This window comes from Epinephelus fuscoguttatus, linkage group LG20, assembly GCF_011397635.1.
Source record: "Epinephelus fuscoguttatus linkage group LG20, E.fuscoguttatus.final_Chr_v1".
NCBI lineage: Eukaryota > Metazoa > Chordata > Actinopteri > Perciformes > Serranidae > Epinephelus > Epinephelus fuscoguttatus.
In genome coordinates, this window is record NC_064771.1 from 8,134,461 (window position 1) to 8,159,595 (window position 25,135).

The 25,135-nt window shown below is 41.0% G+C and overlaps 1 protein-coding gene across 1 annotated transcript in view; it reads right to left on the minus strand.

The window, feature by feature from the left end:
• dnah9 (dynein, axonemal, heavy chain 9) overlaps positions 1-25,135 on the minus strand; it is a 209,517-nt gene that overhangs the window by 96,970 nt on the left and 87,412 nt on the right. The window contains exons 38-49 of the mRNA XM_049562910.1: positions 22,064-22,274; positions 21,841-21,968; positions 21,393-21,501; positions 20,502-20,649; positions 19,767-19,941; positions 18,750-18,923; positions 18,140-18,347; positions 17,741-17,906; positions 16,937-17,039; positions 9,046-9,285; positions 2,398-2,559; positions 1,199-1,395 (exon numbers count right to left, since the gene is read on the minus strand). Of these exons, the coding sequence (XP_049418867.1) occupies positions 1,199-1,395; positions 2,398-2,559; positions 9,046-9,285; positions 16,937-17,039; positions 17,741-17,906; positions 18,140-18,347; positions 18,750-18,923; positions 19,767-19,941; positions 20,502-20,649; positions 21,393-21,501; positions 21,841-21,968; positions 22,064-22,274 (2,021 nt within the window). The remainder of the gene's footprint in view (positions 1-1,198; positions 1,396-2,397; positions 2,560-9,045; positions 9,286-16,936; positions 17,040-17,740; positions 17,907-18,139; positions 18,348-18,749; positions 18,924-19,766; positions 19,942-20,501; positions 20,650-21,392; positions 21,502-21,840; positions 21,969-22,063; positions 22,275-25,135) is intronic.

Below are 25,135 nucleotides of genomic sequence, written 5' to 3' on the forward strand. Positions count from 1 at the left end.
CTCTCAGCCAACTGGTTCCTTCTTAAGACACAAATCCTCAAAAATGCTACACAAATATTTAGCTTCATTTTTTAATTAAAAAAGGCTCAGTGATTTCCTATGACAGCACTGTAGATTTCAACAGACACCATACAAAGAGGAAGAAATAGTCCATTTGTTGAGGACTATTTTACAGCCCCAGGATGATGTATGAGGTGTAAAAATACACTACAGTGCTCATTTTTGTGATAAGTAAGGAACACACTGTTGAACCCCCAGATATATACAAAAAATATATGAAAATATGTATACTATTTTCTTTCTACCACTACACAGGAAGGAAGTGTGCATCTACTGCTAGCACCACTGAACAAACTAAATTTGAAGCTCAGCCAAGGAGTGTTTACATCATGTGTTTACATCTCACATGATCGTTCATGAGTAGACACAATGTCATCTGGTTCCATTATATTAGAGGGAAGGCAGACATCTATATTGCAAATGTCTCCAACACTCGGTAAATCACACCAAAACAATCCATAATCAACTAACACAGAGCACTACAGCAGTGATACTCAAGTAATGGCTGACAGGTCAAATCAGGCCCCCCAACCATTTTCTAATTTACAGTGCATTCGAAAAAGTATCAAAAAAGAGCTTGTTTATCAAAAAAAGTGCCCTACAAAAGGTCCCAGCTTAGCCCATGTTGTCCTTAAATCCTAGACAAGCCTTCATGTACATGTGCAAGGCTGCTGCAAGAGGCTCCTGGACTCCTGTCATTTTCCAAAAGTAGCCCCAAAGCAGAGCAAGCTGAGAATCCATGCACAACAGGTAAAAGAAAAAAAATATTTTTGATTTGGAGTTGAACTGTTCCTTTAACTTTTTTTTTTATTATTATTACTTTTACATTTTTAGACTGAAGCAAAACCTATCCCGCTCTCTGCATTTTTGTAAGCTGTCATGATGTATGCTGGATTACTTTTAACAGATTTGCCTGTCTCTGCTTGTGACAGTCTGTAAAATAGAACTGTAAATCCTAAAATACCTGGGAAGCCAGTTGAGTTCCTTGACAGACATAAAAGAACTGACAAAAACACTTTTTTCTTTACTCTTTTTTTTTTACCCACGCATACATACACACACACACACACACACACACACACACACACACACACACACACAGTCAGTCAGTCCCCGGGGTTCCAAAACTTCCACTCACATGTGAGCCATGGCGTCCTCAAACAGCACCAGGTTTAGTGTGGCGTTGACCTCATTGTAGCTGTCCAGCACCTCTAGCAGAGTTTTATTGAGGCTGCTCCAGGACTCCGCAGCCATGTACCTGGCCTCCCCCAGCCCACGGGCAAAGTGGCAGTACAGGTTCATCTCCCTGGTCTGCTCCAGAGTGTCCTCCATGTCCTAGGGGAGAGACGCGCGTGTGCACACACACACGCACGCACGCACGCACGCACGCACGCACGCACACACACACACACACACACACACACACACACACACACACACACACACACACACACACACACACACAAATATTGCAGGGGTAAACATACAAAGCCACACACTTCCCCTGTCAGCATAACATTAGTGTTATGCTTAAACAGTCTGGACAGGGACACAGCTGAATATCACAGCTGTGCAGAGGGTGACCTAGTTCATTTTCACCCTGGCAACTGTTGGGCCCCGAAAATTTCACTGGAGAGATTTTGCGTGTCTCTTAGGGATGCTTGTTTTCTCTGCTAACTTCCATTGGCATGAAGCCACGGTAGGTGTGATGAATGTTGTTGTTTTTATAAATTCACATCTTTATTATATTCTGATGCTGTCTTCATTTTCATAGTATCATATGCACTTCCTTTCAGTGCAACAGCCTCTAAAGACTTCCTTGTTTGCATGTAAAAATAGCAAGAAAACATGCTGCATATTGCTCTGTGGCACTGGGGCAAATTGTCCTAAGTTTACAGAAGGTGCCAACTCTGAATAATATATTCTGGAGTGGTAAGTATTATTCTCTCTCCTTCTCTCTCTGCGGGTGTGTGTACACATATACTTGTCAGGTTCTTCATTGTGGCATGACTAGTGTGCATGCGATAGAGCCAGAGAGGGTAGTGAGGGGAGCATTGGACAGAAAACCATTAAAATGTTTTCCAATTTACCGGGCTGACAGCGCAGACCCTGACAGCCAGACCCCCATACCACACTGATTAATATTCTCTCCAACCCTCTCCTGGCCCTCCCACCCCCCCTCTATTCCTTTTTCTCCTCTCCACTTTCTCCTCGCTGTGTTGGCCACTGATGTCCAGGTCCAGACACAGAGCAGGCAGCCTAATGATCCCCCCCCCCCCCCCCCAAACCTCCAGCCCCGTTCTTGTCTTCCTCTGCTGAACTTTGTAAAACTCTCACCTCGTGGAACTTTTTTAGTGTGTCTGCCTGCAGCTTATCAAAGACCTGGAAGTCCTGCTCCTCTACTAGCTTGTCTCTGTAGACCCGGTTGGACTCGTGCAGGTAGATTTTCAGCAAGTCCGGAGGGGCTTTTAGACACTCGCCGGTACAGAAGAGAATGCCCTGGGCAGAGAGGGGAGAGAAAAAGGCTTAGAGTTTCATTCCAGAGGCTGTTTTGGCCCATTTACACCACAACAAGGACGGAAATACAGCACAGTCACTGTGGGTAAATCAATGGATATTGAGTGGGCATGCTGTTAGTAGGTGTGTCAGAGAAACTCAGAAAATAATGGCGGTGCTTTTCTTTCATCTCACTGTCTCAGAAGTATTGCTGCATGTGGAGATAAGTTCTGTGGGCAGGTGCTGGATGGAAGAATTATGAAAAATCAAGGAAAGAGTCTGCTTGTGACTGTAATGATTCCACAGTGTTTATTTTCAAACAAGAATAAGGCCATGTCCAAAATCCCTTCCAATAAACTACACAGTGCAGTATATTTGTGTCTGCCATTTCATTTGAGTATCCCAATTCTGGGGTTGAGTTTTACTTCCTATACAGTGCACTGGAAAATTACCACAATAAAATGAAAAAAAGTGGTGTTTATAGTGAGTACTCTACTTTCTGCTAACAATCCCACAATGCTTTGCATTTCATACAGGTAAAAATTACCACTGTTTGACTCTGCCATCAGTGTTCAAAGTATTAGAGTATATAAAATAAAAGAATAATAAGTAAAGAACAGAATAAAAATGGAAACTATTAAAGTGCAGTTACACTCACAATAACAAAATAAGAAGTTTACAAACACTACCCATGACCAGAGCTGTACTAAAATATAAGTGTCATACTGTCTAGTGGTGTGGTTAGTGCAGTAGCAGCATACCACAAACTATGGTGTACGCCACAATAACATAAAGTAGTGTAACATAGTGTGGTATAAATATAAGGTGAATTATATGTATGTATATATGTATGTATATATATATACATATATATATATATATATATATAATATTGATATATATATATCATATTGGTATAGTATAACATAATGTACAGTACAGTTCAGCAATAAAGCACAGGATATAAGGTTTTATAAAGTATAATAAGTGCATAATAGAGAATAATTTCATAGAATAAAAGTACTACTACAACTCAATAACAATAAATATAGTATAACAGAATATAATAATACCATATACATTTGGTGTGTAATATTTGCATTTAACAACTGAATGACTTATTTAAAATATAAAAGTAAGGCACACCAAGAATTAAAGCAAGATGATGATAACTGGCAGTAGACTTGATTATACTTACCATGGTCTTAAACAAGTTTGCAATGCTAACCACATGAGTCTAGTGTGCTAGCACGCTAACATTTGCTAATTGGCACTAGACACAAAGTATTTGCAGCCATTTTTTTTCCAGAGAAAAAGAGAGAGGGGAAAAAATATAGACCAAAGGTACTAAAAAGCATACTTGCATAAACACTGTACATGGATATCCTGGCCACCTTACATACATGGATTACTTCCATTTGTAAAGTCAACAGAATGAACAAATGCAGGCAAAGTAATACAATCACCAAGAGGGAATGAAAGGAGGGTTAGGGAAATAGTGGGGTAAAGATATGGGGGGCTACTAATGTTAAGTGTTTGCATTGAATTTGTTTGCATATAATCTAAAAAGGGGTGTCAAGATTGTTGCCACCTTTTCAGGGATCCCTGAACTACCGCATGTGATTTTTCTCAGTTTGAAAAAGCTAACCAGATGATGGGGGTCGATGGAAATTGTGGGATCACCAAAGTTACAACAGTTCATCCTGTGCACCAACCTGTAGAAAAAACATCTCTCCCCTCCCCTCTGTGGATGTGTGTACCAAACTTTGTGCCCGTCCATACAGTAGATGTGGACATATTTGACTGGATAATTAAAATGCTTGACCAGATTGAGGTGGTACATAAAAACGTCAGGGGATTAGTCATTATGATTCATCTTCCAGTGGCCATGAATATCTTTAACACATTTTACGGCATCTAGCTAGTATTTGTCAAGTTACTTAACCACAAAACAAAAAATGTCAACCCCATGATGGTGCTATAGGAAAAGTCAGTCCTTCATCCTCTGAGGACCATGAGGGTCTCAACTACATTTCACGGCAATCCATATAATAGTTGTTGTCGTATTTCTGTCTGGACATAAGTGGTGATCTGACTAACCGACAGACGAGCCAACATTAGCATCCACAGAGCATCCACTTGGCTAACATAGCTGAAAACAGATGTGTTTTTTTGTGTGTAATTCCTTCTTCTCATCATCCTCTGTTCAAAATAGCTCAAATTTAAACAGAAAATCATGACAATGAGCAGATGAGTGTTTAGTGGATGATGGATGATTAATGTGTCTCTAGAGGCGGCCTCTGTGACGTGTTGGCTTTCCCACCGGGCCATTCATTATGCAGTCAGGCAGAACCCTACGCAATCTAGGTGCCTCACAAAACAGGTGCCGTATAGGATGAGGAAAGGGACAAAGAGGCGCCCAGGCACTGTTTGTTCCCCTCTGCGCACTGTCACCCAGGAGGCAGAGGCAGAGGCAAGCAGATGTTGTGTGTTTCCAGCCCCAGAAGTTATTCCAATCAACAGAATCATCTCCGGGGGTAAAGCCAGCTGAATCTGATCCGCCTTCATATCTGAGCCCGCCGAATGTGACAATTGGCTGCTAAATCCACTGTGTAATGGTGCAGATGGGTGGTGTGCCTGTGTGTGCGAACATTTGCATGGATGTGTGTACTGAAGATTCAAACTGAGCCAGAATTGTCGCCGCTACTCTAGATCTACAAAAATCAAGATGTTTTCCAGAGTATATGTGAAAACTATAATCCTTTGACTTTTAATAGATCTGTCTTTTTCTACTCCATTTCATTGCTGAAAGGTGTCAGTCATGATACACTGTATTTATTGTGTAAAAAGTGTGCCCGAGCAAAACTTAACACCATATGGCAACCTATGTAACAGTCATACTCACAGGCTTAGCTGTCCGTTGTACCGATCAAACAAACGGTGCAGCACTCACAAACTGAGAAGGAGTGAGAACTTTGTTTTCCTTCTATCCAGCAGACTTTGGCAGACTATCTCATCCTCCCTGTCCCTGATCTTTCATTGCTTTGTTCGACTCAGAGGAGAGGGATTAGAGAGTTCTGGGTTTCGGCATGTATCTGTCTGTCTGTGGGGCCGTCTACAGCGGGCATGCTTTCCTCGTAGTCTGACAGATGCTCTGAGCCCCAAACAATGCTTCCCCCCACTAACAAATGCACCCAGCTGACTATCCACGAAACATCATACAGACATATTGTGCAGTCAGTACAGTTCGACTTCAGAGTCTCTCTGCACCGCAGGTCTCTTGTACTCTCTTTCTTTCTCTTTCCCTTGTCTCTGTCCTCCTCTCTCACTACGTCCATCTTTCCTCCCCCATCTCCTCCCTCGCCTCTTGAGCTTCGAGGAGCTCATTTAGGCTGACGTGGGGAAGACAGGCCCTCGGATATGCCCGCTGGTCATGGCAGAGAATGAACATTGGCAAACAGAGCTCTCTGACAATGCTCCCAGTCGGATGCCAAACTGTTTGTCTTGCCCTCTAAGTGGAATTTGGCTACTGTACTTCATTTATAGAACGTCTAATTTAACATCCATGGGGCGTAATGATTGCCCCAACGCATTGAGAAAGTAGAGATTTATGGAGAGAGAGAGTAGAAAGATGGAGTACTGCAACAAAGTAAGTGGTAAAGGACAAAGTGGAGAAGTAATAGAGAAAAAAGGGGAAAAGAAAGGACACTGCTGGCATAAGCTCCTACTTACTATTCAACAAATAAACCCCTAACCTGAGAACTTTGTCAGCAAATAATAGCAACAATACTCTTGTAAAAATGCAACCTTGAGTGTTGTCTGGCCCCGCTCCTTTTGTCACGTTAAAAACACCTTTGCAAGGGGGGCTGCAAGCTCTCACAGAGTCTCTGAGCTCAGTTCTCTGGCTCATTAGAGTTGATCATAATGAGACGGTTGCCTTCGGCTACATCTCCAAGTTTCAAAGTTTTAAAAAACAAAGTGAAATACAAAAAGTCCACCAATTATTTCAGCTGAGGCAAACATTTGATCTGTCAAGCCAGAAAACACTGAGTGACAACCATTTAGGCCTCATGCTTGAAATTAGAGGAAGCGTTTGTACTGTCTCACCAATACTTTCCCACTTCTGAAGGTGCAAAAGCACAGAGGCGCGGTGGGGGAATTACAGCTGAGGCAGAGCTGTGAGCTGCGAGGCTGCTCACCTCTTCACAGCTGTCCTAAGGTGTTAGAGCCAGGAGCTGAATAAGTTAGATAGAAAAACTTCAAACAAGCTCCAGGAGTCCCTTTCTGGCTTTCTTTCTATTCTCTCTTTGGGCGGAGAGGAGGAACAGCAAGAGAGCTTTGACAGTGTTTTCTCTCTGTGGTTATTGGACGTCCAGTCAAGCTGTGCAGACCCCAAAACAAAACAAAGACTCTGACAAAACAGGCACAATGGCCTCTTCAAGCACTGGCTTCAAAGTGTTATGGTGCAGCTAAACTTTCTATTGCTTCATGGCTGAGATGTCAGTGATCAAGGGTTTATAAGGTGAGTCTTGGGGTCATCAGGGCTTGAGCTTAGGGATGGTAATTATGCTTAATCTTAAAGTGCAGAAGGCTCGAATCTGCAACAACTCATTACAATGGCTAAAACCCAGTAGACACACAGAAAATAAGGTTAATAATAAGATACTTCAAGACTTATCATTAAGGCCTCTATAAGCTTAAAGCAAAGTGGTGGTCTGACCGTCTAACAGTGTCTGAAACCTTCCTCCGATGGCAAAAAACTTGATATTTGACATTTACACCAACATCATGCAGTGGTAGATCAGGTGTGCTGAGGTGTGAAAGTAGGCAGGGTTTGAACTTCCTTTTCAAGATCTCTTTTTAATTCTTCAAAAACTCCTTCTGGCACTCTGTGAACAACAGTGTCACCCTCATGCTGGCATTACAATTCATTGTCATTATCTGAGCAACTGTTGGATGGATTGCCATGAAATTCAGTACAGACGTTCAGGTTACTGTCAGGATGAATTGTAATAGCTTTAGTGATTCTCTGACCACCGACTACTGTTATTAGGAACTGTTGTATCAAGATTAACAGTTTGTGGAACAAATTTCCCACTCGGGTGCTACTACATGACTGTAATAGGCAGTGCAACAAGATAAACTGATTTAAAGAGCTCTAGTCAAATTTCATAAATTATTACTGCTGTGCCCAAGTGGCAGCATTCAAAGCTGTATGCCAATAACTGCCACTTGTCCACTTGTGGCTGAGTCCAAAATTCAGTCAATGTCCATAGACCCATATTAAAATGTCTGACTTAACACCAGAAATAAACATGTTTACAGCCTGGTATAAATAACAGTTTTTGGTTCATGACAACTGTATGGGGGCTGAATTTTTATCAAACTCATCCGTTTACATTTTATTAAGTCTTAAAGTTACCCATAATGAGGGGTGTGGCCACTGGGAGTTACAGGCTGTCTGCTAAGTGTCAGATCCACCCCTCTCTCCTCTAGAACTCCACCTTTTCATCTGCATATATACTTACCTTGGGTTATTTCTGGCTTAAAAAGTCCAAGATGGCAACCACCCACTGTTTTGTGGACCAATCCAAGATGGTCCACAAACCAGTGGGTGATATCACAGTGGCTATATCCATTATTTTTACACAGGTTGTGGTTTTGCCTTAATACAGCCTCACAGAGCTGCTAGCTAACCTGCAGACTGTATGCTCCTTTGTATTTAGTTGCCTGTCCTGATTATCTTCCTGTTGTCAGTCTCTGCCTGCACATTTGACCCAGCAGGCTCTGCTTTTAGCCTACTACAACCAAATCTTTTCACCTTACACAAAGTCATTTGATGCACTGTAATACAAAAAATATTGATTAGTGCATCATTAAAAAGATGAATATAAAAAAGCATATGTATTTTGTACATTGTATAATAGTATCGTAAGAACTAGGAGCTGCCTTTGTAAACTCCTAGATGGCATTATAAAATCTGAAGTTCCTATAGCTCAGTGGCTTAAAGCATTAATTATACAACGGAGTGAGTTAAATGAGAGAGCCTGCCCTCCATGAAACCGTGGAGGATTTTGACAGAAATATTGCCCCCGAAGCTTCTCCCTTGACAGCCTTCGTGCTCTGATATTATATTCATTTAAATACATTAAATCATCACTAACACCCGTGGAAGTGCAAATCCATTCTATTTTCTGTTACACTTATTTCAGACTTATTTCTAGCTTTCAGACCCAGCTCTTAAATCAATAATAATTTAGATGAAAAATTAGTGACAGAAGCCTGGCTCTTTCCACGTGAGAAGCAGAGCTGTTGAAACCGAGAGAATCAAGGCAAAAATATCTAACTCCTTGTTAGAAAGGAAAGAGGAGTGATAAGAAAAAGCATACAACTTTTTCAACTTCTGATATTTGACTGTAAAAAGATTAACCTGAGATCAGCCCTCTAAAAAGAATGTCTGTGTAGATACATCTTCTATCTATGTGTCACCTGGAATATGTTGGAGAGGTCTCGCAGGTTGAAGATGTAGTGGAACTTGACTGCAGTGGGGAGGAAGGTGGAGGACATGCGCTGGTGCAGGGCCAAGGCTAACTGGACCACAGTGGGACAGCTCTTCTGCAGGGCTGCGCTGAAGCCCTCTCCTTTCAGGTGTTGAGACAGGATGGAAGTGTAGATAGTGCTCAGGGCCTCGGCTCCAGGAAAGGACAGGGCGAAGACAGAGAAGTGGCGCTATCGAGGTAGATAAAGCACAAACAAGGCAACAGTAAACATGTTTCTCACAAACGATGCAGTCAAACAAGGGTCACCTTGTGGGTGTCTGTAGCAGTAAGAGAAGAGGGACTGTTCAGTCAAGTATGCCTTTTAATTTCAAATAAGACCATTTTTAAGTTTGACCTGTAATTATATATTCCTCTGAGTTTAGTGAGTATGTACAGTGCTGTATAGTCAAGGAATGAGACAATACCAAATCCTCACTGCACAGTATTACCACATTAAAAAGTTCATGATATGATATTTATCAAGATATATGTAAAAACGAAGACAAACAATGACTTGAAAAAATGTCTTTTATGAAGAAAAAATCTGACATTGGTTTTCACCAATTTCTTGTTGGGTCTGAGCATCCTTCTGCCACGCCTTTTCCACCAAATTAGCCCTGGTTCTTGAACTGGTTCCATTCAGGGTTCTTGGAACCTTGGTGCTAACTAGGGAACTGTTTAATTCTGGTTTGCCTGCACTTGCCATGTTGCAGATGGGTGAAGGAACATTTTTAAAGAGTAACTAAACCCCAGGACACTTTCACGACGAAAATTTCTTGCCTCTAGGTTCAAGTCCAAAGCCACACCACTTGGAGCTGATGGTAGAGGTAGTTTGTATTGAGACAGCAGGGGCTGAGGCACCCAGGGCTGAGGACTTGGGGAGGCAGGAGAGGATGGGTGACGTCTCATGAACAGAACAATAACTGACAAGAACAATAACTAACTTTCTAAACTGAAAAATTGAAAAATAATCAACAAAGACATTCAGCATCAGATTTATCATGCTGGATTTCATTTTTAAAATGTCTCCAAAATAGACACTGCAGTTCAAAGCTGGATTATAAAGATTCTGAAAGGGATACAATCTCATCAAGGCAGCACGATGGTTAGCCTCTGGGCAAAAAAGTCAGTCTTTGGCATGCAGTATTCCTGAGATCTTCAACGGTAACGTTATGTCATATAAGACATCAACAACCTCAGCTTTAACTTCTGTAGTGTCCAGCATGTTAGGTTTTTTCTCATCTGTGCAGTTTCTTTTCAGATAATGTTACATTAGACATTTATTTTTCACTTGCCCAATCGGACAACTGCATGAGGCATTCCACTTGCCTGAACACAGAGTTTATTTGCACCAGGCAAGCGTTAACATCAAGCCCTGATCATTTTCAACATGGAGAGATGGTAGACTGCAGTTATACTTGCAAAATAACCATGTAATATCATGGCAGACATTTTTTTTATCGGGATATCACAAACTTTGATATATCCTTACATCCCTAGTATCAACATTTGTGAGTTGCCAGATCTGTTAATCAGCAGCTATGTTAATAGAAAACCATTAACCCCAGAGTTAACTTCCATAGTGTCCAGTATGTGACGCCCCTCCCAATATCTTTGAGAATGTTTCAGCCAGTCTCATCAGGCAGTTGGCTGACATGGGAGGGTCGTTACCTTGATTAAGCTCACCTGGGCTTCCAAGCTATAAAAGCTGCCTAATCTGTTCACTTGGTCTCTCCCTTCCTTTCAGCTGACATCCACTGAGCATCTTTGGTTTTGGTTTGCACCTTCAACACCTCCACAGAACATCTGACACTCACTCACGCATGGCTTTCATGACTGACTTTGCTGATCTACACACTCCACTGATTATTAAGTTAATTTTAGTTTAATAAATTTGGCTTGTTTTAAGTAAATCTTTCGTGTGGACTCCCTAATTGTCACATACTCTGAGCCAGTTTGTGACAAGTGGGGGCTCGTCTGGTTTGTGACTTGTAGTTTGTGAATGCTAAATTGAGTTTAAGCACTTTTGAGGAGTACAGTTTAAAGTGTTTTGGTATTAGCATTGTGATTGAGACTTTTGGGAGTATCACACAAGGATTTTTGTTTTAGTTCTTTGTGTGGCTCATTTTTGTGGATGTTGGAAGGGAGCAGCATTTGTTTCCCCCTTTCTTTGATTGCAAACCCATGTATTTGGAAAATTGAAAAACAAAAGTACTGGTGCATGTAACTGGTGAATACAGCCACATTAGTTTGAAGAGCCATGCATCCCCTCTGTAGGCTGAAGTGGTTCTCCTCAACAGGAGATCAACCAGTTTGTTTTTTTCACTTAGTGTGGCGGAGAATGTGGTTGAAGACATTGTCTTGGGAGCATTTCCCTGGTTTCCTGAAGGTCGTCACCATTGCACATGTTCCTGTGAACTTGTTTTTGTGGGTTTGTAATCTTAAATTGTGGCCAGTGTTGCTGAATAAATGTCCTCTGTCTGGTATTGGTATTGATGGTAAGTTGCACTATCAACTGTTTAAGCCGGGCATGCTGCTAGGCATGTGGTAGAATTTGGTTGGTAAGAAACAGTGGCAGTGAGTAAATGGTTGACTAAATTTGTTGTTCGTATCTGTAAATTGGTAGCTTGGCCTGCTAATTTTGGTGATAAGTGCTACAGCTCATGCTTTGTTTGGTTTTGCATGTGAGCTTTGTTGTAGCTTGGTTCTCTTTGTGTGCGTCTTGGGACGACTTGGTTGGCTAGTGAGCCTTTTGTTTAGAGGAACCTTTGGGTATGCTACTTTGGTTTAGCACTTATGTAATACCAGTTCAGTGTGCTTTGAGAAGCTGTAATTCTGAATAGGCAGAGCATCCTGACCTGTGCTTTGTCTCGTTGCAGGCCATCTTGTAAGAATGTGATGAGCTTTGGTGCTCATTCTGAGAGCAACATTTTGATGTGGACTTTGGGTTGGGGTTTAACAATCTCCTGCTGACTCTACCTCACTGCTTTGTACCCACGTTACTGAATTCCTGCAAGATACAAATCTGCATTCTGAGGTGGGTATTGTTCCAAATCGAGTCCTATGAGTTTTCTATAGGTCTTTAACTAGCCATTAGTTCTGTTGTGACCCTTTTCCCATGCACTAGCTTCTGATACCAGTAGATTTCTCATTCTTAAATTGCTCCCCTGGATCCAAGGTTGCTGGGTGAGGGATTGGATCTGGTAAGATTGGTGGTGGGTGGAGATTTAGGTCACTGTTAACACGGAAGTAAGTTTGTATGATGGCTCGTCCAATGTGAAAGGGGACACTTGGTAGACTCCAAGTCAAAAGTGGAAATGTTATTTCTCATGTTGAATTGTTTCAAGCTTTGTATGTTTTGTGTTCCAGATGTCAAGGTGGAACCTTGATCTTAAGAGGCGGGGTGTGATGCCCCTCCCAATATCTTTGAGAATGTTTCAGCCAGTCTCATCGGGCAGTTGGCTGACATGGGAGGGTCGTTACCTTGATTAAGCTCACCTGGGCTTCCAAGCTATAAAAGCTGCCTAATCTGTTCACTTGGTCTCTCCCTTCCTTTCAGCTGACATTCACTGAGCATCTCTGGTTTTGGTTTGCACCTTCAACACCTCCACAGAACATCTGACACTCACCCACGCATGGCTTTCATGACTGACTTTGCTGATCTACACACTCCATTGATTAAGTTAATTTTAGTTTAATAAATTCAGCTTGTTTTAAGTAAATCTTTTGTGTGGACTCCCTAATTGTCACATACTCTGAGCCAGTTTGTGACAAGTATGTATGATTTTCCTCATCAGTCCTGCTCAAGGATTGATGGTGAGACACTCTTGTACATGCAGCTCAGCTGGGAAAACACTGCTTTGCAACACAGTACATAGTTCATTATCAGATAATGTCACATACATAACATTTATTTTTCACTTACACGATTGGACAACTGCACATAAGGCATTCCACGTGCCAAAGCACAAAGTTTACTAGCCCTAGTCAAACACTGATGTTAAGCCCTGACAATTTTTGACAAGGAGAAATAGTAGAACACAGCTAGCAAAATAACCAAGTAATATAGTGGTAGATTTTGTCAGTCAGTCCCACATTGTTCATCACAATATCCCAGAATTCAATACATCATTACATCCCTAGTATATCATAGTTTGAAGATCAATTACTGTATACTTGATTATAATAGTATTCCAGCTTCTGATAATTCTCTACGATCACACACTTGCATGCACACGCACACACACACACAAAAACAAAGTGTATTGTATTTTCATGTCCACTCAACTTGGAAGGCAGTTTAGGATGAGCCTAATTTGCTTAATTGCTGCCAAAGGCTACAAAATCTATGAGCCCTGACGGGATCACAAGCAGGACGGTTAAGGTGTGTGCTGATCAGTGAATCACTGAGGTTCAAAGGTGGTCAGATACGGACAATGTCCCTAAATTACCTTATGTAATTAAAATGGACTATTACCATCCTGTGGCTTTAATGTCAGTCCCAAAGAAAGCTAAGTGCCAATGTCAATGGCAACCTAACTGTGGATCAAATACTCCTTTACTTAAGATGCAGCCAAGGTGTTAAGTTCTAAGTTTCAACTAGTCATCTCCTAGAATAAGTACAGGAGTGCCCGTATCACCTGTTCTGTACACTTTGCACACAAATGGAAGTCTCCTCAGCCACATCAACGTTTTCATGACTCAGCATTGTTAGGTTTTTGAAAATTCAATGGTTGATGTGTATTTTGAGAAAGTAAACGTTAACAGGTGGTGTGAGGATAACTCATGTTTAAAAACCCAGGAATAGGAATTGATGCCGTCCATAATCTAAACTTTCATGTCCTTCAACTTTTTACATGTCAGTATTACAAAGTGTTTGACTTGGCATTGAACAGACATCAGAAGAACAGCTTCATAGTGACCTTATTTTACATAAGATACACTTTGAATTGAGTTATAAAGGCAGAATATTACAACGTGAGATCAAAGCTAGGAGATTGAAGCATTCCTTTGTTCCTGCTGCTGTCACAGCATTTAACAGCCACAGTCATCTGTGCAATCAACACTTGCTGCCACTGCTCAACCGTTTGCACATCTCTCACTTTGTCCTCAGATCTAATGGTGTACATTAAATACTTCAACACATTTGGTTACACTTTATTTTTCTTAATTGAATCTTTTTGTCGTCGTGTGTGTGTGTGTGTGTGTGTGTGTGTGTGTGTGTGTGTGTGTGTGTGAGGTAGAGAGTGTGCCCGTGTCCATGTGTGTGTGAGCGTGAGCAGATCAGAAAAGAGCATGTACAGGCAGGAGCACTGTATTTCATGTATTCTCATCTTTTGTACTATTGTACTTTTTTGTACTATTTTGACCCCTAAGCACAATTAACCAAATCAATTTTCTCTTTTGGACAATGAAGTTAAATTTGATTATGAATATATGTCATACAATATATTTTGTTATGACCCACATTTAACTCTGAGCTATATAAATTCATGCAACAAATGAATTGAATTACTGTCACAGTAATTGTAGATGAATGTAGGAAGTAATACTCATTGTCTGTGTTCAGACTGCAGGCCAATATGATCTGTTTCTCAAAACTGATCAGGAAGACAGACTGTCTGCACTATTCCCAAGTGGTCAGATTGGATTTATGCATCCAGACATATCTGCATGGGTTGCTGTGGTAATGACGTTGCCATCAGTAACAATGTAGACACTGGTTGATGCAGCTTTTCAACGTATAAGCTTGAGAAATGGAGGTCAATCATTTTCACCCTCCAAGCAATCATGCTGTCAACTCCTGATGCAGAAATCGTCTGTCGTCGCCTGCCCACATACTGTTCATACCAGAAACCTGATCTGTTCTACAAATGTCTAAAGATGGTTGGAGTTTGGCGTACGCCAACATGGTTAGGGCAAGGACATCCCATTGGTGAGGGGAAAGGACCTGAGCCGTATCAGGTCTCTGTTACAGATCTTTTAGTGACAGTCCTTTACAGTGCTCTGCTTGTAGCAGCATGGATTCTGCTCAGCACTCACATCACTCTACATTTGAGGTTGTCATTCGTAGTGATGCGATTGATGCAAAAGTCACTTTGAAATCAGACTCGAGCAGCCACGGCAATTGCATTTCAAACCACCTCCAAATGTGGTTTTGGATATGAACTGCAAAAATTGCATTTCATGTTTCTTTGCTACCCAGACTTTCTAAAATTAATCTAGATTTGCCAAATAGATTTGGGCTGCCAGCCTGTCCCACATTCTGACCAATGTGACTCTTGTACCCACAGTTACAACACCAACTGTTTGTACAAATGGCTTAATGACCCAATGTACTGTATGTTTATGCTCCCCTGACAAGTGACACTGTGCAGGCATGTTAATGACTGTTCCCTCCCACCAGTAAAGGCAGAAGTAGCAGTATGTTGTTGCAAAAAAAGTGTCTTTATTGGATGAATGCTTGGGCGTACAGACTGTGCGACTTTAATGCAGAGACCACGATTTGCATCCCAAACAGTCAAAGCTGGTTTCTCGAAACCATGAGAGCGATCTTTGCTCCATCCATCAAGGGTAAGGCTGGAAATATTTTATATTTGTCTAACTGTCAACAAATCCCACTAACAAGTACTGTGTGTATATCCAAAGCCTGATATATATTCTTCCCCTGCACCACAGAGCTCCATCATTGTCCAAAAAGCACTAAAAACCCATCAGTGAGCCACACTGTTGCACTGGGTGACATGTTCCTTCATTACCACGAACACACACACACACTGTAGATTATTTTGAGCCAGTCCAACAAACACTGTCCAGCTGTCACAAATACTCATAAGAGCACCAAATGTGCATTAATCCACTGCTAAAAACAGTATCCAGCAAATGCAATGTTTCCTCCTGTTTCATAAAATCTACAATGCCAAGCTGTTTTAAATGAAACTTTACTGTAGATTTGTGATTTGTTTAAAAAGACTTAGATCTTTAGAAGGAGCAATGGACTTGTGGAAAAAAGCCACAGTTAAAGTGGTAAAGTTTAAAAGTATGGAGATATGAATCAAAACATGGTTTAGGCCTTTTGATAGGATTTGTAGAATTAAAAAAAATGTAACTTAATGGCAGCCTTATCCTTTAAAAAAGTGGGTTTAACTGCCTAAACATAACCAGACCTTAATCACTGTGGGAGTCTTGACAATAATTTGTAATTTTGTAATTTTGATATGAGAAGTCGTTCACCAATATGCAAAAAATAATATCATTGTAGTCAGTTCTGTGTAGATGTCACGCAGTGCAACCGGTATTCACATACCACAGTGGCTTGGTTCAAAAACACATGAACAATTACTGTGGCATCCAACTTTTTGTGTTTTTCTTTTTTCCAAAGTCTTGCTTCATCACATGAGTCTGATTTCCTGCACCAACATATGCACAAACAAATGAACAAGCAAATAATGTGCCACCACCCTCAGGCAAACCGATGTCATTTCCTAAATGCTGAAAGTTAATGTTGAGACTTCTTGTTAAAGTTTCATCTAAATCCAATCAACTGTGCTTAAATGGCTGAAACGAATGAACGAGCACATGAACAAACAAACTCAGAGAAAACAAACAATGTAATGATGCAAAGTTTTGCCTAAAAAATACAAATGAATAAAAAAATCAGTGTAGAGAGGCACAACATGTCACCTAATCTAATAATAGAGGGCAAATATAAAGAAAAATTATCTATGATATCATGTGCAAGAGGAGTTAGTGCATATGTAACCTCTGCAGTGTTGCATAACCAGTGGTACACAATGTGCTGTGAGGACATGCTGTATGTGTGTAATTGTGTGTGTGTGTACCTGCAGTCGTGGATTGATGGTGAAGCTGCCGGCTGTGGGGTTCATGCAGGACACGTATTGAACGCTGTGTATTTCCTTCAGAAGCAGCTTATTACGGTCATACCTGGGAATGTACACACACACACACGCACGCACACACATAGGCGGACAACAGGCAGAAGAAAAACATTATTTAACAGTCTTGAATGCACACAGACACCAACACACATGCACATACATTCCCCGATATAGACGCCTCAGCTCCCACTTAAGCTGGCGTAGCTCAGTAGCATCCTCCTTCCTCTCAATTTCATACCTGAAATCCTCCCAGCATATCTCTAATGGGCTGACCGTGTCTAAGCCAGTCAGCCTGTGTCTGACGCAGTGGAACCATGTTCAGAATGGCCTCACTGTGTCAGAGAGATGAGCAACAAAATCCTTTTAAGGGGAATCATACAACCCTGCACTCACATTTGACTTTTGACTCATAAAAGTTGTAGCATATTGATACTGAGGCAGGGATCTGTCTGAATACTAAAGACAATTTCAGTAGAATTATTAGGGTATTATACCTATCAGCTGCTGGCACTCTATTATCTGAATTATCCTTTATTATGTTAATACCTTGAGAAATTGCCTGAAACTGTCCATCATTTAAGCAATTAAAGTGAGGAACACTCCAACTGCTGATGTGATACTTTCTAGAAATCACCTTGAAATACACAGTCTATGCATAATGTCTCCCTCTTTAAACATCACAGGCGTGTACTTGCATTTGCTCATACATACATATTGCATTGCCGCATGTAAATGACAGAGCCCTACCAGTGGTTGTAGTCCATGTGTTGGCGTATGAGTGTGTGAGGTTGCACTGTTCCATATGCATCCACCTCGGGCATATTCATGTCGTCTATGAAGTAGATCAGTCTTCTGCTGCCTGGAGGTCCGTAGTTGCGCCCTGCTTTCTTCTCAAGGGGCTTTTCCAACACAGCTGTGTAGGAGAGGAACAGAAGAGCAGACAGCAGACACATAGGAGGGAGGTGGAAGTAAGGAAAAAAGAAAGGAGGGAGGAAGGGAAATTAACAAAGAAAGATGTAATTGAATGGGCATATTTATGCAGTAGTTTAGAGGAAAAGAGTCGCAGGTCAGTATTAAGACATTTGATTATACTGGAAGAGCACAAAGCCATTCAGAAAGAAAATAGTTTCCATACATGGCTCCTACCTTGGAGCATAGCAGACGTGGTGTAATAGTTGAAGGGGACATTTTTAACCATGTATTTCTCTGCATCCAGTGATCCCAGTTTGTCCCCAACCAAAACAGACTTTCCTGTCCCTGCATTCCCCACCAGCATGACGGGCCGACGACATTCCAGAAGGCGGTCCATGAAGTAACGAACCCGAATGGTCTCTGTAGTGTGGACCAGACATGCCTGCACATGGAAAACAAACATGCATATGTATATTAAACATATAAAAATATGGTATCTGCACAATCCCTGTTAAGGCATTAATATACTACAGGGTATTAGTGCTGCAACTAAGGATTATTTTGAAAACTAATAATGCCTAAAATATTTGTTTCTAATAATCAATTAATAGCTTTACCTGTAAAATGTGAATATGAATGAAAATACTTATCACAAGGTCCCAGATCTAACACAAACTTTGTCAAAGATAGTCAACATACAATGACAATAAACTGTCTTTTCAAAGTGTTAATCAATTATCAAAATATTGTTATGTAATTTAGGAATAAGCCAAGCTAATAAAATCTGTGTATTCCCACCAAATACTTGCAAACAGCTTGCATACTCTCAAACAACCTGTTGTACCTGCAGAGGTGTATCTGTGTCCATCTCAAACTTGGGCACCATCTTGGACCAGGGTTCAAACTTCTTGCTCTCGGGGTCGATGTAGTAATCAAACACAGTGCCCTGGGATGGGAATTTAATGGTTTTGAACTCGGCCACCCACCACTTGCTGAACTCCACTCTGTAGTCGACCAGCTGCACTCACACAGAGAACACACGCAGAGACACAGAGGGTAGGCGAGCGGTCAATACTCTAAAATGACTTCCTCTCTGCTTTTTCTCCCCCATACAGTAGCTATGGATCTGCGCGTTTGATTTACACTGGTGTGAATACAAACCAGAGGACAAATAAATGGCAACAACATAGAGATACAGCCACAGCAGTTGAAGGGGAGAAAATGAGAGATGGCAGGCCCATCTATCCATCTGTCTGATTTAGACAGTGGAGTAGCCTCATCACCTACTGGCTGGCAGTTCCTCGCCTTCCTCCCTGCCTCCCCACCCCTTGGTACCTGTCTCCTCTATTCACTACCAACTCTCCAGTCAATAAAACCACTTAGCATTTAAATGCATCTGTGATGGGAAAATAAAGTGGAGTACATTTGTACCGAGGGGAGAGCAGTTTTATCCCATAACTTAGATGGACGCGCTTACTGTACAGCGCTAACTGGATTGCTTAGCAACTGCTCGCCATGGCTCTCCTGCTGATTTAAATTCAGCCAGCCTGTGTGTTGTTGAGCGGGAATGGAGTCCACTTCATTTTCAGATGGGGATCTCTGCCTTTTCACAAACCTGCCATTTCTTCAACTGAAAATAACTTTCAAATGACTTCTCATAAATAGAGACACAAAGTTGAGTTGCGTAAGAGCCACCGGGGCTTGAATAATAGCAAGGAATGCCCATAATGCAAGTGCAAAAAAGGAGTTATGAGCAGAGAAAAAAAAAATCATTCAGCTGTTTCAGTTGCGTCCTATTCTTTTTCCCTCTTTATGCAACCACTTAGTAAGCGTCTCACATGCCCAGAGGCCCACGCAGTACCTGGTCCTGGAACATGGCTCCCCCAAAGGCCCAGACAGCAGCAAAGACAAAATAGAGCTCATAAAGTTCCTTGGCGCAGTCTGGCGGGGTGTTTTCTGGTGTCAGCAGACACTCCAGCAAGTAGCACAGCATCTGGACCATGCTCTGCTCAGGGATAGGGATGATCTTCTTAAACCTGAGCAAACACAGACACATTACATCACTGGATTCAAGCATTACCACTGATTTCTGTTCCTCATTAAGTACTTAAATAGCTAGTGTGCTGAAATAAGAAAATAATTTATGGTTTTATTTTGCACTGAAACAAGCCTTTTATAAAAGATTGAACAGAGAAGCTGCTTTGGACAAAATGAAATTCAGTTGTTTGTTGTTTACAAATCTATAAGCTCTGTGGCACGGTGGGACTGTACAGTGGTGCATTTTCTGGATTTATTGGCCTCACAGTGAGGACAAAATATTCCTCCTCTCTGTCTCCCTCCTCTGCTTCCTGTTTTTGTTGTCTGCTCCAATAGCAGTGGTGATGGAGGTGTTGGAGGAGGCGAGTGGTCCTGTACAATAGAATGCAGGATGGAATCCAATTCTTCTGAGTCAGACCCTGTTTACTAATATCCAACACGCCCACTTTTGCACAGTCCCTCCCCATGTTATCTCACATCTCAACATCCCGCGTCAACCGGATATCACTGTGAGAATGTCGTTTGACAGTGACACAGAGCTGCTGAGGAGCCGTGTTACCTTGATCTCAGGCCATCCAGGCAAGAGGGTAGGTACTTGTCAAACAATATGGTCAGGTTGGCTTTCTCTGATTGGACCTCCCGCCTGTCGATCCAGCTCGTCACTGGCGGGTTCCAGCCTAGGTCTGCTGGGTTTATGTAAAGGATGCCTAGACAGAAAACAAGGAATAGAACATACAATAGCTGCAACCATGGCTGGATTCATCCATTGGGGGTCCCCAGGGCATAAAATGTGTTGTTGGACCCCCTTTAATCCCCGGACAACATGTGCAATGTCAAGTGAGGGCAGACTATGCATGGCTGCTCCATTATTTAACCAACGTGGGCACTTAATGACAGATTACACTCACACTCTTTTGGTCTTGGGAGTATATTGGGATTTGACACACAGCATATGCATTATGAAACCTGTGACTTACACTTAAGATTACAGAAAGAAAAGACAGAAGAGTGCTGGACTAAATGGGATACCAACAGATTCTCATCCCAGCTTGTCAAATATTGACACATTTTATAATTCAATTATTTATGCAAGCAGTGGGATATCTAACACATATTAGATGAAGAAAGCTACAGCTCTTCATAACTAAAAGTTAACTTAAATTTAAACAATATATTGATTTGCCCTACTGTTCAAGAACATTGTTCTTCCTGTATGTTTGTCCCTTATATGAATTGCCAAGACACAGGGCGCCTGACGCTTGCATTGGGACTTTATGTACAGTATATCATCCTTTGTAGGTGAGTGGCCATGGTTGACACATTTACTGTGTTATAAAACAAAATAATAAAGTATATATTAGAAATGGAAAATAAATCCAAAATACAAGCCTAATATTGTCATAAAGGCCAAAGTAAAAGAATGAGATGAAGAAAGAAAAGCAAGGACTACCTGCTCTAGACACTGTAGCGGGGGTAGCAGTGCGAAGGTGGCTGATCTCAAACACCAGCCTCATGGTAGGGTTCAGAGGGATCCGCTCATTACTGGCTAGAGTCAGCACCTAACAGAAGCAGACAGCATATTTCCAAACAGTGCACGTAGATATGACTGAAGAAGAATGTGTTCTTCGTGCCTTTTACACCGTCTTAGTCTGGATTATGCCACCTGCTATCAGCTCTTTCCACTATTCTTAGCATTACATGCACACACTGTCATTTATCCTATCATCCGCAGAGTACAAATAGTTTACAACTCTCTCGCATCAGTGATGAGTCAACCACATATTTTCATATCTGAATGCTGACTTAGTAACAGTGAAAATGTGTAACCTTCGTCATTTTGATACTGAATAAAAGACTCCACACAGTTACACACACTCACACGCTCAACTTGCTCACACCTTGTTGTCATCCATGACTGTGTTGAGTGACTCAATCCACATTGGGTCAATGTCTCCATCCAAAACAATCCACTTAGGTCCACTGTGACTGACATTCGCCAGTTCACGCATTATACTAGAGAACAGGCCTGTAAAGAAGGGGTTGACATTTTGGATTTTTTGACTCAGGTTATTGGACACTTTGTACTAATCAAACAACGTTTCTGCAAGACTCTGTAATCACCATCTTTCCATTCTCTGGTTGCCGGGTTAATGATGCCAAAGAGCTCATCATTGGTCACAGCCTTTGGGTTGAGGTCCGCCCACACAGGTCTGCGCTTCATGTTCTGATAAGTCCTTTGGAGTGACCTCATCACCTGGCTCTTCCCAGTGCCTGCGTTCCCGATCACAAACACAGAGTGACGCACTGCCAGCAGCTCCTCCAGCTGCACCACCTAACACACACATACAGAATGAAATGTTATATTATCCTTTGTTTACACGTGAAGGACACTGAAGACATGGTATACACATAAACACTGACCCTTTTACAGGATAATGTAGAATTTCATGGGCCACTGCACTGAGCCACTCAGTCTACAACATCTTGTTGTTAATGTTGTAGTTTATGGTGAATATAAAGTGATGCAGAATGACAGTGTAGTGTGATGCACTGCAGTGCAGCGCAGCAGCTTAGTACACTGTTCACAGGCGACAATAAATGACAGCAGTGGTCTTCTGGAAGGACAGATATCTGCACCCTCATTATTCTGTGTTTGCACACTTAAAGGGCCACCTCACGTATTTGAAACAACAGTCCACTTGTCATTGGGACTAGCAGTTAGTGGTTGTATAATGTCTGTGAAGAGCACAAGAGTTCAATACTGAATCAATGAAAAAGACTGTGAAATATATAAACAAATATAACAGTACAATAAATAGTAAATACAGATAGGTTTTTTTTGTCTGTATCTATTATATAAATATGAATGATGAATAATACAGTTCATTTTCCAAATACAGCTACATATTATGAGATGTTACTGTTTTGTTTCAATTAATGTAATAAAGTCACTTTTCATCATAAAGTCAGTCAGTTCGTCAGTCAGACCAGAAACGGTCTTGTGATTTGCTGTGTGCTCATACTGGAAAAGCGGCAAAATGAAGTATACTCAGAACAGCCAATTCACAAAGAATGGATTGCGGCTGCTGATGGCACCATGAATTGTGCATCACTTGCAACTGCTATCTGCCGTGTCGAGGACTTATTCACAGAAGATATTATGCTAATGATATTTAAGAGCAAACATGCCCATGAAGTTTTGCAAATGACTGCAATTTACCTTTTTTATGCATTTGACTGGAAATCTATGTGGAGAAGTATAAATGCACACAGTATGTAGAACAATGGCAGAGACAAAAAGAAAACTGAAACTTTCAGACTGTGACCTACAGGTCCTGACCGACAAGGTGTAGAGGCTTTCCTCAAAACTTCAGGTAAGGAAGAGAGAAACCATATTTGGGATTTAATATCCCAGTCTGTCAGTGTGCTTCAGTTACCACCAACTTTCTTAAGATGCTAATAATTTCACTTTAACTGTGTATGGCTATCAGCACTGATCTGCATAGAAAGGAGCTAATTTTGCACCAAATGTCTGTATATTACCTCAGTTCAATACGTGCAAATAGCACAGGAGCACCAATACAGAATTTGCTTGGCAGTGCAGTCAGGGGTGCATTTCACCCTTTGCAAGTGCTTTAAGAATTACAGACCCAATCCTTTTGTGAATTCGCTCCTGAGTGTGCATACCAACAATACATCTCACAATGCAATACCCAAAGAAAATGTAAGAGCTGCCCCCAGCACACAGCACTTCAACTATTTGGACAACCATTTAGCTGTCAATTTGTGAAGTCTAATTGACAGTGGCATTTTGAAAGTGCAGTCTGATTGAGGTCCAATACTGCACATATCACCATAAAGATTAGTATATACTGTATACAAACAGTATGCACTACAGAGCTGGGACTTTGTGAGAAAAAAATGTATTAGGCTGATGGAGAGCATTAGCTCAAAACATCACTTGTGGATGTGCTAATAAATTGCACTTAAGGGGACCAACCTTTCTTCATGTTTTAAAACTGGTATTATGAAATAAAGCAATCACTAATTGGGAAACTGAAGCTGTGAGATAAAAACCGACTTTTGAAGAACATGTTGAAATAAAAATAGAATAAAACATTCAATGATCTGCAATACAACCCAAACTATTGTAGAAAGAATAAAGTGGAAGCAGGATGAAATAATACTTCAGCTTCAGCTGAGTTTTAAAAATGTATTGTATCATTTGACAATTATATATATTATATATTGACAACCATTATATGACACATTTTGTCTCTGTTCTGTGGTTCTCCATACAGTTTGAAGATTTCTTATGAGAAAATAATCCTGATGATGTCAGAGAGAGAGCAAGCCTGTTACAACCTGGGGGCATGGACTTTGAAAGACATGGTTGGGCCTAATGAAAAATGAGGATATCTCTGCATCTACTGCTTCCATTGTTCTAATTTAATTTACATTTTTTATTGAATTTCATTTAATTTAAGTGGGAAAAAATAGTAAATTGAGCATTCACCTGTCAACTAAGAGAGAAGTACCTGGTTTGCAAATTAATTATCATGCACAGTATCATTCAAATTTCCTATTACCTAAATTCTACTTTTGTAATTAAGTTGTGGGGTGTGGTCTTTTTCTTCTTGTGATATGCTTCAATGCCATTAACCTTAATGTTTCAGTTAAATATTTCTCATATTTAGTGAATTGGAGATTACCCCAGTATTATATGCTCTGTGTCTTGTAACTTTAATAAAAATAATTTTGTCTTCTTTGCTGAAACTGTCACTATATTCTGAAAAAAATATGAGACAAAAAATTGTCAAAAAAAAATCATGTCCCTTCTGCCTCTAACGGCATTAACTAGAATCAGACTGTGGCACAGCAGCAACAACCAATCAAAGCCAAGGTGTCTCTAACACAGCTGTCATTCAAGTCAATCGCTCCGTGAACTGTGGTCAGACTGTCAAATTAGGCTGTGCTGATCAAATATGAATCAAGATTCTGTCACTGCATTGCCTATTTCTCAGATGCTTTTATAAACATATTACAGTGTACTGTTTAGCTGTTAAATGAGAAAGTTAGACCAGAAAGTGGGCGGTGCTTGGTACTCCCATTTAACTGTGTCCAACATAGGGGCCAAGTCACATACTTTCTCATTCTGTAGCCAAATAGCACACTAACATATGTTGCTGACAG